Source organism: Oncorhynchus gorbuscha, linkage group LG05 (genome assembly GCF_021184085.1).
Source record: "Oncorhynchus gorbuscha isolate QuinsamMale2020 ecotype Even-year linkage group LG05, OgorEven_v1.0, whole genome shotgun sequence".
Taxonomy (NCBI): domain Eukaryota; kingdom Metazoa; phylum Chordata; class Actinopteri; order Salmoniformes; family Salmonidae; genus Oncorhynchus; species Oncorhynchus gorbuscha.
Genome location: NC_060177.1, coordinates 63,879,075 through 63,897,496, shown reverse-complemented (window position 1 = coordinate 63,897,496; position 18,422 = coordinate 63,879,075). Strand labels below are relative to the sequence as shown.

Here is an 18,422-nt window from a genome sequence, read left to right as displayed (position 1 = left end):
GCTGGTTATAGCGAGGCGGGCTGACCGGGCTCCTAGGTTAGAAAGAGGCTGGAGCAAGACGGACAGACAGACAGACCTGGGCTTCCTGGGCTAATTAGGAAGGCGTGGGGCCGTCACTGGGGTTAATCACATTAAGACTGGGTGGGGGAGACAGGGAGGATTACACGCACGCTCTTCTACACTACCACTCTCTCTTGCTCTGATGCTGGTCAACAGACAGCTAGGGGCAACACTACACCCAAATAAACAATCTATTAAAACGACTCAAATAAAACCCATTGGAAACTATTTGAACTGGGATTGGAAAGTTGTGAACAGGTTTTGTGTGTCAACTGAATGCCTTATAATTCATAACTGTGCATGTGGGTTGGTCACAAGTGTGCACCCAATCATACACTATCTATAGCTCACCTGTGCCCGGATGAGTGCCTCAAAGCTGGGCTGAAAGTAGTCGATGCGGCTGTGGTAGAACTTGGGCATCTCATCCAACAGCTGCTTGTTCTTGGATTCAAAGTCCTCCCTGACTGGTCTCAGCTCCTCCCTGGCCTGGACAGATTAGGGCAAACAGAAGACCAGTTGAAGTTGAAGCTTTAGCATACATACCTAGAACTGTGGTGGTCATGTCAGCCGGTGATTGTCAAGCAAATAACTGCCGGTCTCACAGTAATTGGCAAACATATTTAGCACACATGGCCTGCAAGCCACTGATGTAGATCTTTGGAACATCTAAACTCAGCAAAAAAAGAAACGTCCCTTTTTCAGAACTCTGTCTTTCAAAGATAATTTGTAAAAATCCAAATATCTTCATTGTAAAGGGTTTAAACACTGTTTCCCATGCTTGTTCAATGAACCATAAACAAGTAATGAACATGCACCAGTGGAACGGTCGTTAAGACACTAACAGCTTAAAGACGGTAGGCAATTAAGGTCACAGTTATGAAAACATAGGACACTAAAGAGGCCTTTCTACTGACTCTGAAAAACAACAAAAGAAAGAAAGATGCCCAGGGTCCCTGCTCATCTGCGTGAACGTGCCTTAGGCATGCTGCAAGGAGGCATGAGGACTGCAGATTTGGCCAGGGAAATAAATTGCAATGTATGTACTGTGAGACGCCTAAGACAGCGCTACAGGGAGACAGGACGGACAGCTTATCGTCGCAGTGACAGATCACATGTAACAACACCTGCACAGAATCGGTACATCCGAACATCACACCTGCGGGACAGGTACAGGATGGCAACAACAACTGCCTGAGTTACACCAGGAACGCACAATTCCTCCATCAGTGTTCAGTCTCTCAGCCTATTGCGGACAGAGGCTGGACTGAGGGCTTGTAGGCCTGTTGTAAGGCAGGTCCTCACCAGAAATCACCGGCAACAACGATGCCTATGGGCACAAACCCACCATCGCTGGACCAGACAGGACTGGCAAAAAGTGCTCTTCACTGAAGAGTCACAGTTTTGTCTCACCAGGGGTGATTGGTAGTATTAGCGTTTAACATCGAAAGAATGAGGGTTACACCGAGGCCTGTACTCTGGATCGGGACCAATTTGGAGGTGGAGGGTCCGTCATGGTCTGGGGCGGTGTGTCACAGCATCATTGGACTGAGCTTGTTGTCATTGCAGGCAATCAACACTGTGCGTTACAGGGAAGACATCCTCCTCCCTCATGTGGTACTCTTCCTGCAGGCTCATCCTGACATGAGCCTCCAGCATGACAATGCCACCAGCCATACTGCTCGTTCTGTGCGTGATTTCCTGCAAGACAGATATGTCAGTGTTCTGCCATGGCCAGCGAAGTGCCCGGATCTCAAACCCATTGAGCACGTCTGGGACGTGTTGGATCGGAGGGTGAGGGCTAGGGCTATCCCCCCCAGAAATGTCCGGGAACTTGCAGGTGCCTTGGTGGAAGAGTGGGGTAACATCTCACAGCAAGAACTGGCAAATCTGGTGGAGATGAGGAGGCGATGCACTGCAGTACTTAATGCAGCTGGTGGCCACACCAGATACTGACTGTTACTTTTGATTTTGATCCCCCACCTTTGTTCAGGGACACATTATTCCATTTCTGTTAGTCACATGTATGTGGAAATGTTTCAGTTTATGTCTCAGTTGTTGAGTCTTATGTTCATACAAATATTTATATATGTTAAGTTTGCTGAAAATAAATGCAGTTGACAGTGAGGACGTTTATTTTTTTATTTTATTTTAAAAAGTCTAATAAATCCATCAATGTTATATAGCCCACACCATCACAATAAATCCATTATTTGTTTTAGACTGGTCTAAAGAAATATGATATGAAGAAAATTTAGTTTATTTCAGAAGAACAGAATAGCGTACTCTTGAGTTGTCCTTATGTTAGGCCCTGATCTGGTTATGCAATATGGCTGTTGGCTACACTAGTTCATTTAGCAGACAAGATTTGCTTAGAATTTCATGGCATTATTTTATAATATTTTGTTGTATGAAGAATACAAAGAACATGGCTGAAAAAAAATAGAAAGGATATTTTCTCAAAATGATTTGAGGGAGTGTACACATGCGGCTATTCTGTGTTGGGCGGTTAACAAAGAAACAGGTCCTCCTATATGCTTCATTCAGAGTTATTTATGCATCTTTAGTTGCGATACAAACATTGGTCTATATGTTGCGAATCTTTTTGTACATTCTAAGGCTTTGTTTCTTGCACAGGCTGTACACACTTCAGTCTTTCATTCACAATTTGACAAGCACTTGATAATACCTTGAATGTCTCAGCGTCAACCCCTTTGCGTGGCCATAATGCACCCTAAAAAAATACATGCCTTTTGCGGCCAGTGACCGTTGTGCCCTTGGGCTGAAAATAATAATTATAATTCCCTTCTCCTGGCTGTATGCTCCAAAGCACCTCTCACCTCCACGGTTCTATCAGATAGCTAAATTCTTATTAGCCAATGCCCGTCACATGATTGAGTCTTTCTCACAGGCTACAAGTGAAGACAGACACATCAGGGACGCACCTGCACACGTCCTTATCCGAGGTGCATGTTTAAGGTATTGGAAGAACTGTCCACATTTACTTTTTCAGCAGCCAACAAGATGAGTAGGCCTAACAAACAGCAAAAGCACATAGCATATAGAAATGTTGCGCAACATGAGCTCATGGACTGTCATGAAGTGTTTGATTAGATTTTCGATTACATTTGCATTGATATCAGAGTGATTAGAGGGACAATAGAGTGCCGAGTACCAGGCAGTTAGCAAGTTTGGTAGGCTACTAATGACCATCAGCAGCATCAGAGCTTGGAGAAGTCTAATTAACGTGACTAAGCGGTCAAGTGGAATTTAACTGCCGTCATAACTCGTGACCGCCGGTGTGGCAGTAATACGGTCACCGTAACAGCCCTATGCATACCTCAATCACTACTGGGGCTCAACCATAACATATCAGCTCCGTTCCCAGAAATGTAATCTGTCAACAACAGTGAAAAGCAACAGGAGAATGAAAATGTCTTCCCACAGAGAAGAATAGAGAAAAAAGAAAAAGCCTAATCACGATCACAAGTGAGGAGGAGTGGGTTATGTGGGAGGAGTTGGCTGTGTGCAGACCACGCCACCGTTGATCAGGAACGTGTGTGATGTATTAGTGGGTAGTCTGGTGGGCATTAAGAAAGAGATGATATCTCAATGAATAGGCAATGATATAGAGTGCGCAATGTGTGTGTGCTCGAGGGGAGATATAACATATGTAGAACAGAATCACCTATGTGAAGTAATATTTTATCTTAAGTAACTCCCCTGTGGGTCTGTCCTTTGTGAGTCTTTAAATGGCATGTTAGTGTTTGGTCCGGATCATTTCTTTAAGAGCTGTGAGATTCAAAGGCCAGGGACATAGGGGGCCTCTTGACTCTTTGTGCCACTGACAATGCTTTTCTCAATGTGTGTGGGTGGCCACCCATGTGAGGGTGTGTGAGCCCAGGCAGCGCTGCATTGATATCTGTGAATGCTGCCCTAGAGGTCTCAGCGAATGTGTCTACAATACTAAATGACGTGCCCGTTTATGTGCAGCAGTGCCTTTTCAAAAGGCAATACTTGACAGCCTGGTCGCTTGTGTGGTGGGTGAAAAGAGTGCACATGTACATGTTCATATCCAGTCAGCATTTGTATCTTGTTCACTTATTGATCGTATTCAAAACAATGACACCATGCAAAGGAAGGGCTTAAAGCCTGACTTCTGTTGCTCAACAGACAGATTTCAAGTGGACAACACACGTGCCAGCAGCCGCTTTTAGCACAGTTCTGTTACATATATAGTGTACCTGGTGTAGTTTGACCATGATGGGACCTGTCTTCTCCTTCTCTTCATACTTCTCTACCTTGGACTGTAACCTCTTGTAGTCCTGTAGAGCTTGCTCCCTTCGTTTCACGGCCATGTTGAGGCTGGGGAACACACTGCTGTACCTGAGACACACAGAGACACAGAGAATGAGATCTAGGCGCAGAGACTGACAGAGATACTGCTGGACCACATCATGGAGACAAAGTGACACTGCTTTGTACCGGAGATATACGTGGACATAGGCCTAACGAGAAACGATACTGCTCTGTCAACATAGACAGGCAAGAGCCCTGTCAGAGGAACAACTGCCTAGTAACAGACAATCTGAATGATTCTTCCTACTTAATGCAATGTGCTCTCAATTCAGACCAATACATCTAAACCAATAATACCAACTGAACCCTAAATGTTGTCTTGAAATAATACAAATGTGCATAGAAAACTGCTCTTTAAGATCGAAAGACTGTAAAAAAAAAAATAATAATCTATGCTTTTTCTGAACCATTGAGAACTTTTTGAATTGGGGTTTACAGGTGTGCTTGTGTGAGGTCACCTGGATCGATACGCATGTAACACAGAAAAGCGCCCTCAAGTAGGAGACCTCTTAGTGTAGACTAGAGACACTGTCCTTGGTTGTTAATATTGAATTACTCTAGTGCAAATGGCATGAAACAATTTATTCGGTTTCAATTAGGTTATTCAAAATGAAAATACATTCTTTCAGAGAGAATCCTTGTCTTAGGTACTAAAAATAGGAAACACTCATCTGTAACTTAGCAACAGGAGTCCGTGCCTCATCCTGGGACTTACTTTGCTCCAACACACTGGTTCTGTGCGTTCTGCTTTTATTGGGAAATACAGTGCAGAAATGCAGCTACGCCACTTCATTTGCAAAAGATGAACATTTTCCAAACTACAAAACAAAAATGGTTGCCAACCTGTTTAGTCAGAAAATCTAACCAAGTGTCACACATTTGAGAGCGCTTTAATATATTTTGTGTGATTATATATAGGCACAGTAAGACAGGTGTCATATTCACCATGCATGTTTAATTACACAGGTCTAATGCACAGGTCTAATTCATAACCTGATGACATTGCTTTGATTTTCTATTAATCATCTGAGATGATTTCATACAGTCTGCAGATACAGTGGGGCAAAAAAGTATTTAGTCAGCCACCAATTGTGCAAGTTCTCCCACTTAAAAAGATGAGTGAGGCCTGTAATTTTCATCATAGGTACACTTCAATTATGACAGACAAAATGAGAAGAAAACAAATCCAGAAAATCACATTAATGAATTTATTTGCAAATTATGGTGGAAAATAAGTATTTGGTCAATAACAAAAGTTTATCTCAATACTTTGTTATATACCCTTTGTTGGCAATGACAGAGGTCAACCGTTTTCTGTAAGCATTCACAAGGTTTTCACACACTGTTTGCTGGTATTTTGGCCCTTTCCTCTCCTCTAGAGCAGTGATGTTTTCGGGCTGTTGCTGGGCAACACAGACTTTCAACTCCCTCCAAAGATTTTCTATGGGGTTGAGATCTGGAGACTGGCTAGGCCACTCCAGGACCTTGAAATGCTTCTTACGAAGCCACTCCTTCGTTGCCCGGGCGGTGTGTTTGGGATCATTGTCATGCTGAAAGACCCAGCCACGTTTAATCTTCAATGCCCTTGCTGATGGAAGGAGGTTTTCACTCAAATCTCACAAAACATGGCCCCATTCATTCTTTCTAGACACGGATCAGTCGTCCTGGTCCCGTTGCAGAAAAACAGCCCCAACGCATGATGTTTCCACCCCCATGTTTCACAGTAGATATGGTGTTCTTTGGATGCAACTCAGCATTCTTTGTCCTCCAAACACGACAAGTTGAGTTTTTACCAAAAAAAGTTCTATTTTGGTTTCATCTGACCATATGACATTCTCCCAAAGTTCTATTTTGGTTTCATCTGACCATATGACATTCTCCCAATCTTCTTCTGGATCATCCAAATGCTCTCTAGCAAACTTCAGATGGGCCTGGACATGTACTGGCTTAAGCAGGGGGACACGTCTGGCACTGCAGGATTTGAGTCTCTGGCGGTGTAGTGTGTTACTGATGGTAGGCTTTGTTACTTTGGTCTCAGCTCTCTGCAGGTCATTCACTAGGTCCCCCCCCCCGTGTGGTTCTGGGATTTTTGCTCATCGTTCTTGTGATCATTTTGACCCCACGGGGTGATATCTTGCGTGGAGCCCCAGATCGGGGGAGATTATCAGTGGTCTTGTTTGTCTTCCATTTCCTAATAATTGCTCCCACAGTTGATTTCTTCAAACCAAGCTGCTTACCTATTGCAGATTCAGTCTTCCCAGCCTGGTGCAGGTCTACCATTTTGTTTCTGGTGTCCTTTGACAGCTCTTTGGACAGGTGTCTTTTATACTGATAACAAGTTCAAACACGTGCCATTAATACAGGTAACGAGTGGAGGACAGAGGAGCCTCGTAAAGAAGAAGTTACAGGTCTGTGAGAGCCAGAAATCTTGCTTGTTTGTAGGTGACCAAATACTTATTTTCCACCATAATGTCCTCCACTCGTTACCTGTATTAATGGCACGTGTTTGAACTTGTTATCAGTATAAAAGACATGTGATGTGATTTTCTGGATTTTTTCTTCTCATTTTGTCTGTCATAGTTGAAGTGTACCTATGATGAAAATTACAGGCCTCTCTCATCTTTTTAAGTGGGAGAACTTGCACAATTGGTGGCTGACTAAATAATTTTTTGCCCCACTGTAGCTATAGCGTAGTTCCTTGGTATGCTACTCTCACTAGCATAAAGTGTGCCAATGATTCACTTTTTCCTCAAACAATGAGCCAATTTTCCTTTCCCACTACTTACTATACAACAGGTGAAGGGAATTGACAATGGACCTGACAAAAGGTTGTGAAATCCAGTCGTCCTCAACACCTTAGTAAAGTAGAGTAAGCCCTGTGAAGGGGTGGGCCGTTGGGAGGAGGGCAGTGTGACGTGAACTGGGCCTCAGACAAGCTGTGGATTGTTTCCCACAGGAAGTTGAGAAGGGAGCGGCCTTGTATCGTTTTGGCGACGTCACAGAGCCCAGCCCCACAGCCCACGCTCTTCCTTCATTTATAAAACATCACTTTGGCTCAGTTAACAGCAGGCAGCGCAGAGTGGATGCCTTCCTCTAGTAGTTTACTATCTGCCTCTTGCTCCAGTGTAGTGTTCACATACTTCGAGTGCCAGGGGATTATGCAACCACCCTCTAGGCACGAGTGCACTCTGAAACAATTCCATTGGTCCATGACATTACACAACACACTGGCTCACTAAAAAGGCACAAAGGCTGACCGCATTCTCCTCCACCAGAGCACATCACCTCACACCACCTCTGCATGGTGTCATGAGGTGCCATGATGTCTGATGACTACAGCAACGCAATAGAGTAGTAATGACAGCATTTAGGTCACTTAGTCACCCTCACACATGATCACATTGTAGGTAGGCGGTATCTGGTAGTGGCGACAGTCAGTCCTTCCTCTTAATGATGTGACTGAGAGAACACCTGTGAGAGCCGATATAAGAAGTTGATCCCGTCCTTCCACCCTAATGATCTCCTCACTGTCCCAATGCTTTTATACCTAGAGGTGGAGCTCCAAGAGGATGCCAATGTGTCCGTGTTGTGCTCAGACTGTCTAAAGAGGAGCTCTGTGGGAGCCTGTCTGACTCAACTGTAACTCATGTAGTGGAGTGACAGTGGCTGTGTTTGAAGGTCACTGTACATGGTATTTAATGATAGTTTGGGCTGGATCGCTGGCTGGGTAGGACATTTCCCTAGATGTCTCTGGACTGATGTCCACATACTGACCGGTCAGCTCCAGACCAGCCTATATTTACTCCAGCCGTATCTAGCCCAGGTTCTGCTGGACCAAGGGCGCACTACCGCCGTCTGCGTGACTGGTCATTTAGGGTGTGGTGGCTGGCTGAAAATAGCAGGTGGACGAAAATAGCAACTGGTCGACAGAGCTTGTTTATGACAAGCTGATCCATAGCTGGACCGACACAGCCCGACAGCCAGCCAAACCCCAGTCTGGACCAACCAGCCCAGCTGGAGCTGACCAGAGACCTCGGAGGAACCTTAGTCTGGCAGGCTCACTGACCGCTCCACTTAACACTGTCAATTTCACATTACTAAAATAACAAAAAGGTATCTCTAAGAATATGTTGACCTCCCATATCTCACTATGAAATGAGGGACTAACATTGAAAGCCAAGATTACTCATAAATTATGCATATTTTGTGATTGAGTAATGAAAATACAAAGTATACTGAACAAAAATATAAATGCAACATGTAAAGTGTTGGCCCCATGTTTCATGAACTGAAATAAAATATTTTCCATACGTACAAAAAGCTTATTTCTCTAAAATGTGTACAAATTTGTTTATATCCCTGTTAGTGAGAATTTCTCCTTTGCCAAGATAATATCAAGAAGCTGATTAAACAGCATGATCCTTACACAGGCGCACCTTGAGCTGGGGACAATAAAAGACAATGCAACAGATGTCTCAAGTTTTGAGGGAGCGTGCAATTGGTATGCTGACTCCAGGAATGTCCACCAGAGTTGTTGCCAGAGAATTGAATGTTAATTTCTCTACCATAAGCCACCTCCAACGTTGTTTTAGGGAATTTGGCAGTACGTCCAACCGGCCTCACAACCGCAGACCACGTATAACCATGCATGCCCAGGACCTCCACATCCAGCTTATTCACCTGCAGGATCGTCTCAGACCAGTCACCCGGACTGCTGATGAAACTGTAGGTTTGCACAACTGAAGCATTTCTGCACAAACTGCGAGAAATCCTCTCAGGGAAACTCATCTGCATGCTCGTCGTCCTCACCATGGTCTTCACTTGAATCAAGTTTGGCGATGTAACCGACTTCAGTGGGCAGATGCTCACATCTGTACACAATTCCTTGAAGCTGAAAATGTCCAAGCTCTTCCATGGCCTGCACTCACCAGACATGTCACCCATTGAGCACGTTTGGGATGCTCTGTATTAACGTGTATGACAGCGTATTCCAGTTCTTGCCAATATCCAGCAACTTTACACAGCCATTGAAGATGAGTGGGACAACATTCCACAGGCCACAATCAACAGCCGCATCAACTCTATGCAAAGGAGATGTGTCGCGCTGCATGAGGCAAATAGTGGTCACGCCAGATACTGACTGGTTTTCTGATCCACACCCATACCTATTTTTGTATGGTATCTGTGTCCAGATGCATATCTGTTTTCCCAGTCATGTGAAATCCATAGATTAGGGCCTAATGCATTTATTTCAATTGACTGATGTCCTTATATGAACTCAGTGACTTCCGGCGCTGACAGAGATGGCCGCCTCGCTTTGCGTTCCTAGGAAACTATGCAGTATTTTCTTTTTACGTGTTATTTATTACACTGGTACCCAGGGTAATCTTAGGTTTTATTACATACAGTCGGGAGGAACTACTGGACATAAAGCAACGGGCACATCGCGCACCGCTCCCGAGCATACTACTCGCCAATATCCAGTCTCTTGACGACAAGGTTGATGAAATCCGAGCAAGGGTAGCCTTCCAGAGAGACATCATGGCTCACTTGAGACAGGCTATCGGAGTAGGTAAAGCCAGCTAGTTTCTTCACGCATCGCGCCGACAGAAACAAACATCTGGTAAGAAGAGTGGCGGGGGGGGGTATGCCTTATGATTAACGAAACGTGGTGTGATCATAACAACATACAGGAACTCAAGTCCTAATTTGAAAACAAGACTCCCTAAATTCTATCAGCATAACGATTGTGCTACCAGGGCTGGTAAAACCCTAGATCATTGTTATTCTAACTTCTGCGACGCATATAAGGCCCTCCCCCGACCCCCTTTTGGAAAAGCTGACCACGACTCCATTTTGTTGCTTCCAGCCTATAGATAGAAACTAAAACAGGAAGCTCCCGCTCTCAGGTCTGTTCAACGCTGGTGTGACCAATCTGTTTCCACGCTTCAAGATTGCGTTGATCATGTGGATTGGGATATGTTCCGCATTGCGTCAAACAACAACATTGACGAATACGCCGATTCGGCGAGCGAGTTCATTAGCAAGTGCATTGGCGATGTCATACCCACAGCAACTATTAAAACATTTCCAAACCAGAAACCATGGATTGATGGCAGAATTCACGCAAATCACTGCTTTTAACCAGGGCAAGTTGACCGGAAACATGACCGAATACAAACAGTGTAGCTATTCCCTCCGCAAGGCAATCAAACAAGCTAAGTGTCAGTATAGAGACAAAGTAGAGACGCAATTCAACGGCTCAGACACAAGAGGTATGTGGCAGGGTCTACAGTCTATCACGGATTACAAAATAAAAACTAGCCCCGTCGCGGACCAGGATGTCTTGCTCCCAGACAGACTAAACAACTTCTTTGCTCGCTTTGAGGACAATACAGTGCCACTGACACAGCCAGCTACCAAAACCTGCGGCCTCTCCTTCACTGCAGCCGACGTGAGAAAAACATTTAAACGTGTTAACCCTCGCAAGGCTGCAGGCCCAGACGGCATCCCCAGCCACGTTCCCAGAGCATGCGCAGACCAGCTGGCTGGTGTGTTTACGGACATATTCAATCAAGCCTTATCCCAGTCTGCTGTTCCCACATGCTTCAAGAGGGCCACCTTTGTTCCTGTTCCCAAGAAAGCTAACTGAGCTAAACGACTACCGCCCCGTAGCACTCACTTCCGTCATCATGAAGTCCTTTGAGAGACTCGTCAAGGACCATATCACCTCCACCGTACCCGACACCCTAGACCCACTCCAATTTGCTTACTGCCCCAACAGGTCCACAGACGACGCAATCGCAACCACACTGCACACGGCCCTAACCCATCTGGACAAGAGGAATACCTATGTGAGAATGCTGTTCATCGACTACAGCTCAGTATTTAACACCATAGTACCCTCCAAACTCGTCATCAAGCTCGAGCCCGCCCTGTGCAACTGGGTACTGGACTTCCTGACGGGCCGCCCCCTTGTGGTGAGGGTAGGTAACAACATCTCCACCCCGCTGATACTCAACACTGGGGCCCCACAAGGGTGCGTTCTGAGCCCTCTTCTGTACTCCCTGTTCACCCATGACTGCGTGGCCATGCACGTCTCCAACTCAATCATCAAGTTTGCAGACGACACTACAGTGGTAGGCTTGATTACCAACAATGATGAGACGGCCTACAGGGAGGAGGTGAGGGCCCTCGGAGTGTGGTGTCAGGAAAATAACATCACACTCAACATCAACAAAAATGATCGTGGACTTCGGGAAACAGAGGAGGGAGCACCCCCCTATCCATATCGACGGGACAGTAGTGGAGAGGGTAGAAAGTCTTAAGTTTCTCGGCATACACATCACGGACAAACTGAATTGGTCCACCCACACAGACAGCGTGGTGAAGAAGGCAGCAGCACCTCTTCAACCTCATGAGGCTGAAGAAATTCAAATTGTCACCAAAAGCACTCCAAATTTTACAGATGCACGGCAACTGCTCCGCCCACAACCGTAAGGCTCTCCAGAGGGTAGTGAGGTCTGCACAACGCATCACAGGGGGCAAACTACCTGCCCTCCAGGACACCTACACTACCCGATGTCACAGGAAGGCCATAAAGATCATCAAGGACAACAACCACCCGAGCCACTGCCTGTTCACCCCGCTATCATCCAGAAGGCGAGGTCCGTACAGGTGCATCAAAGCACGGACCGAGAGACTGAAAAACAGCTTCTATCTCAAGGCCATCAGACTGTTAAACAGCCACCACTAACATTGAGTGGCTGCTGCCAAACATGTAAAAAAAATGTATCACTAGCCACTTTAAACAATGCCACTTAATATAATGTTTACATAACCTACATTACTCATCTCATATGTATATACTGTACTCGATACCATCTACTGCATCTTGCCTATGCCGTTCTGTACCATGACTCATTCATATATCTTTATGTACATATTCTTCATCCCTTTACACTTATTTTATTTATCTGTTATTTTACCAGGTAAGCTGACTGAGAACACGTTCTCATTTGCAGCAAAGACCTGGGGAATAGTTACAGGGGAGAGGAGGGGGTTGAATGAGCCAATTGTAAACTGGGGATTATTAGGTAATCGTGATGGTTTGAGGGCCAGATTGGGAATTTAGCCAGAACACCCGGGTTAACACCCCTACTCTTGCGATAAGTGCCATGGGATCTTTAATGACCTCAGAGAGTCAGGACACCCATTTAACGTCCCATCCGAAAGCCGGCACCCTACACAGGGCAGTGTCCCCAATCACTGCCCTGGGGCATTGGGATATTTTTTTAGACCAGAGGAAAGAGTGCCTCCTACTGGCCCTCCAACACCACTTCCAGCAGCATCTGGTCTCCCATCCAGGAACTGACCAGGACCAACCCTGCTTAGCTTCAGAAGAAATCCAGCAGTGGTATGCAGGGTTGTATGCTGCTGGCATAACTTGTGTGTATAAGGTAGCTGTTGTGAAATTGTTAAGTTATATTACTCGTTGGTTATTACTACCTTATCGGAACTAGAAGCACAAGCATTTCGCTACAATCACATTAACATCTGCTAACCATGTGTATGTGACAAATAACATTTGATTTGAATTAAAATCTTTGAAATTGTTGCATGTTGCGTTTATGTTTTTGCCGTTTGTTGTGTAGGCTAGGCTAAGTGTAAAAAGCGTAAAGACTCAGTATGTTGAATATGTGCCAGCAGAACCTCCGTTTTGATAGAGGGTAGGTTTGCTCTGCCGCAACATGCCTTATGCTTTGACTCTTTAAAATATTTTTTAATTTTACCTTTATTTAACTAGGCAAGTCAGTTAAGAACAAATTCTTATTTTCAATGATGGCATAGGAACAGTGGGTTAACTGCCTGTTCAGGGGCAGAACGACAGATTTGTACCTTGTCAGCTCGGGGATTTGAACTTGCAACCTTCCGGTCCCTAGTCCAATGCTCTAACCACTAGGCTACCCTGCCGCTCTTAATGGAAAGTGAGAGGACTAACGCAAGCTACCTGATCCACCAGACCACCGGGGGGGGGTTGGCTTGAGTCTAGACTGAACATAAAAACATACAAATAAAAAACATTTCTGTGATTAAACTAGCCTACGTTTTATAGGCTACGTCATTTTGAGTCACCCCCTTAAACACATCTAATTGCTACTATTTCACAACAACAGAAATCCAACAGCACCTTAACTCCCAAAGCAGGCTAAATTAACCAGTGTCGGGGAAGTCCATTTCCCAGCCTTGCTAGCTTAAAGGAGCAGTGCTGGTTTGCCCTGCCACTGCTTGGACCAGAGCACGTCTTTACGACAGAGCTGCCTTCAGTCTTACACAAAAGAGCAATGGAGCAGAACGGGTTCGGCTAGGAGGCCCAGATAACAGCAACGACTCATGCCCACACACTCCCCCTCCCTCCACATAAACAGACTGATGTCATTCACTGATCCCGCTGAATGGATGGAGAGAGACAGAGAGAAAGAAAAACGGGGAGAGAGAAAGAGTTAGAGGTATGGAGACAGGGAGAGAGACAGATAAAGGGAGAGACTGAGGGAGAGGGAGACAGATAGAGAGGGAGAGAGAGAAAGGGAGAGAGAGAGAGAGAAAGGGAGAGGGGTGAGGAGAAAGACTGACCTTTCTGAGCTCATTATTTCCTGGATGTGTTAATACAGTGAGTGTTAATGACCCAACTAAGTGAGGCCTAAATGTGAATACACACCGGCCGGCACGTACACGCACAGCCCATTGAAGGGACAAATAAAACCCTCCATTAAGAGACTTTCCAGGCTCGGACCATTCTCTGCTCCATTTAAGATTCCACACATGTTCTTACAGATCGACACAAAAACATCAAAAGAGTACTGAGACTTCAGAAACAATGGTCAACATTCAGTTACTGGTGGACTAATGGAAGCTTAATGTATGGTGGCTTAATAGATCAGTCCTCTATACCTCGATCATTAATTACATTACGCTGTGCTTCAACGCCATATACAGCAAAAGGGCTGACGGCTTGTATTCCCCATCTTAAAACATTGTTTATGCACGCAGGACTAAATCCACTACTTCCTGACCTATTTCAATCTCATATAAGTGAGAGGCTAACTTCATCTGGCCTCAGAGCCCATCCTGTTAGTACAGTGACTCCCCACAATGTGTTTGTCCAATGCGGTATGTGTGTACTGTCCTGAGACAAGTCCTGCTCTCCAGCCAATCTCCTGCCCTTGGCCCAGGAAGCTGGGCCCTCTGCCATATTCAGGGCCTGCCCACACGTCCGCCTGCCGCCCACCAGGAAGAGGAAATTAGAACCATTCCATCCTGTCACAGCTCCGGCACCAGAACACAAGAGGAAGAGGCCAATAGCACACGCACACATACACTAACTCATTCTTATGTTCCATCAAAGTTCACTTTGTGAAGGGTTTGATATGAAAAGATCAGGGATTTCAGACCGATTTGTGGTTATAAACAAAAGTTAAAACACACAAATTCACCAGATCAGACACTGGCAGGCGCACAAAGTCTCTCTTTTTCAAACACACACACCCCGCTCCATAAAACAGCCTCCGGGGAGGGGTCAGCAGGAGGAAGTAGGACCTTAACAAGCACTACGGAAGACTGGTGGTATCCTTGCTCCCGGCCTGGCCACTCCCTCTACCGCCTCTGCACTGTGTGTGTGTGTGTGTGTGTGTGTGTGTAGTGTGGTGCTTGGACAGACGGGGGCGAGAGTAGGGAAGGAGAACCAAGTAAACTTTCTTCCAGACACACCACCACAGCAGCCCCATTCACTCCCCAGTCCAGTTTTACTATCAACTATGCTTTATTACAGAGCCTTCTGGAGCTCATGCTAAGCTCCCCTTAAGTGTGTGCTCCTTCCCACTCTACAGACAGAGCAGCTTTTAAGACACAGCAGCTGCTGCTTGTGATGTATTAAAAATATGCAGACAATAGGAGAGGTGCAGGTCAAGATAGACACTTACTTTTTCAGGGGATCGATCACCGTCTTTGAGATCTGGTTCACCTATGGACCAACAAACACGGGTCAAACATTCATTTAAAAAGTCCAGTACTTCTCTTAAATTGAAAGGGAATGTCTTTATTACTTGAAATGTGTTGTCAAAGTTAATTACTTTAAGTTGAACAAAATACAAAATAGTCCCACTCATTAACAGCATGATAAAAAAAATCAACAATTGTGTATTTTCAAACAGAGCACTCAAGACAATAGAGGGGAGGGAGGTGAGGCGGGTTGCAAGAAACTTTTGTGACATTGACTCTTTTATTGTACACAAGCCCCGAGGAGAAACACCTGAATATTCATAGAGCTGAACAATACAAAAGGATGCAACTGTCAGGGGACGGACATGAAAGCTAAGCCCCACTGATTTCAAATCCTGCGGAGGGTGGGCTGCCTTACAAGATGAAAGTTCTTTGCAAACAAACATTTTAACAATAACAGTTTATATTTTCCTGCATTCTCCTTCTCAGAGCCGACAGGGGAAGGGAGGGGGGGGGGCTTTGTTAAGTGGAAGTAAATGAACATCTCATCTCGAGGCCTCCAGCCCGGGTGCCAAAGTCTCATCGACAGAAGTTGGCAAACATTTAATAAAGTTTACAAAGTCATTTACATTGCAGATTCAAAATGACTCGTAGATCTACGTCTCTGACAGAACACTAAGTTAACCCGGCAAACATCTCCAGTGAAGAGTATCGTTCAAATCATTTCAATGAGGAATAAAAGTGGCAAGACAACTCCATGAAGTGACAGCTCCATGAGAACAATGAGCCTAGTACAACTAATCAATCATTCACTAGTTATTGGAAGGATAGTCAATCACAGAACATAAGAAGCAAATACGGTACAACAGCAAAGCTTTGTGAATACCCTGACAGTCTCTGAGAATATACACCCACACACCACACACACACACACACACACACACACACACACACACACACACACACACACACACACACACACACACACACACACACACACACACACACACACACACACACACACGCAAGGCATCTTTCCAAATACATAATGCGAATGAATGTAGTTTGAGAGAACCAATAACGAATAAGTACATGGGAATTCACATTTTCCTCTGTTTTACATATTCACACCATCCCCCCCTCCCTGGGAGAGTGAAAAGGCTGGAGCTGCGCTGCTGCCGAGGTGAGTGCATGCAGTAAGCAGGGAGAACAACACCAGCACATTTGCTTAAGCATGCTGGTGCCCTCTACCCTCTGCCCTTTCCCACAGAGAGGGGGGCAGGACTATTCAGCTGAGGCCCAGCAGTGCCTGAGGCCGGAGCTCTAGCAGCAGTCTCTGTGAGTGAGTCACGGGGCAGAGGCCATCCCGGCACACAGGCCTCCCAAAAATACATGCAGATCGCGGAGGAAATCAATACCCCTCCAAACGGAGCATCCGCTACTGCTCAGCCGCCATTTTCACTAGGGCTTGACTTCAGCAGCAGTATGCCGGGGGGGCTCCGCGCCCTCCTCAGCCCCAGAAATAAACACACAGGCCTGGGCCACTGCTGCCTTCATTATCCCTGCACGTTTTATCCGCTCGCTCAATCGCAGCCCCCGCGGCGAATCATCTCGTCTCAACACCAAGGCGAGCAAAGAATGTTTGCTTCGGTGTCTGTTTTGCTTGAGCAGTTGAGTCGTTGGCGGTGCCGTCAGAAGGAAGAACAGCCAGCTTGGAGGGAGAGCTGGTGGAGTATGATTCTGGTGAGCTGCGCTGGGCCTTAACTACTCTGGACTCCTGAGGTGATATTCCAAATATTGAACCAACTGACCAACCAAGGGCCTAGAAAAGCTTTGCCGTCAGGTTTCAACCAGTTTAACGAATGCCAAGCTAAGCGGCACAGAGAAACATACAGTAGCAGAACACGGTCATGTTAAACATCTTGCTGACTGAGACTGGCTGAAAAAGGAGGCCCCTAAACTCAAGTACCATTTTGTGATAACAGAAGGGTTGCATGTCAAAACTCTCTCTGAAGGCCACTTAAAAATCACGAAGAAAAAAAACAAGCAGGCTGGATATGATGGAGAATCATGTATTTTGTATTATTTTCTAACTGCTTCGCCTCCAGAAGTGAGAAGGTGTATTTGGCTCCATGCTGCCTGGCTGGAGCCCTGTCCAGCAGACCATGGCCATGAAGCCAAGGAAGGAAATTACACCCTATGGAGCCAGCCAACGCCTCCACTCCTACACACTGTAGAGCAAACCTGCACCTTTTGTTATTGACCTGCAAAACACCAGGGATGTTTAAAAAAAAATAATTAAGAAATACAATACCGCATTGACATCTAGCTGTTCCTGACCGTATGACTCAAAGTAGCTCAAAACCAATTTGAGATGATTTGGAAAGCGCAAACAGTCCAACAAGATGAATTCTGAGTAGTGCAAAGCTGGCCTCCCAGGTTGTGTGAAGGTGATGAAGGTTATTAGCGTAGTCAAAGGGAAGAGGGCTCAGAGGAAAACAGTAAGATATGTTAACTACCCTTTAGGGTCTTGACACTGTTTAACTAAGAGGGAAGTGGAGAAGGAAAGAGAAAAGCAGACTGAAAATGGATACTCTTAATTGCCTACATTTCATAACAGTTGGGTAGAAAATATTGGCAATGCTTCTGCTTTTGTAAAGATTCCAGAATTTGAGCTGAAAGGATTTTGATGTTAAAATATATGAAAATGTCACTCATTTCCAATATTCAGAAGACATTCCATATTAAATACAGTCAAAATTGAAGGACTGTTCTTCTTGGCAGACCACTAAGAAGCAACCCACCATAGGTCACAAGCTGTGAACCTCAAGCAGTCACCACACTTAACTTTGTCCAGTCATTTCAAATGGCTACTGTATATCTTGATTACATCTGAGAACAGTTTATGTGGTGTATGTCTCTAGTCTTTGCTTGAAGAATGCCTTGTTGTTGAGCGCTTGAAAGGAATTCAAAGAGATCTTTAGAATATGTACAGAGATGAACATTGG

The 18,422-nt window shown here is 45.3% G+C and overlaps 1 protein-coding gene across 1 annotated transcript in view; it reads right to left on the bottom strand.

The window, feature by feature from the left end:
- The window catches only part of bin3 (bridging integrator 3), a 38,430-nt gene that overhangs the window by 3,913 nt on the left and 16,095 nt on the right, over window positions 1-18,422 (bottom strand). Inside the window, exons 6-8 of the mRNA XM_046350643.1 lie at window positions 15,396-15,436; window positions 4,302-4,443; window positions 412-546 (exon numbers count right to left, since the gene is read on the bottom strand). Of these exons, the coding sequence (XP_046206599.1) occupies window positions 412-546; window positions 4,302-4,443; window positions 15,396-15,436 (318 nt within the window). The remainder of the gene's footprint in view (window positions 1-411; window positions 547-4,301; window positions 4,444-15,395; window positions 15,437-18,422) is intronic.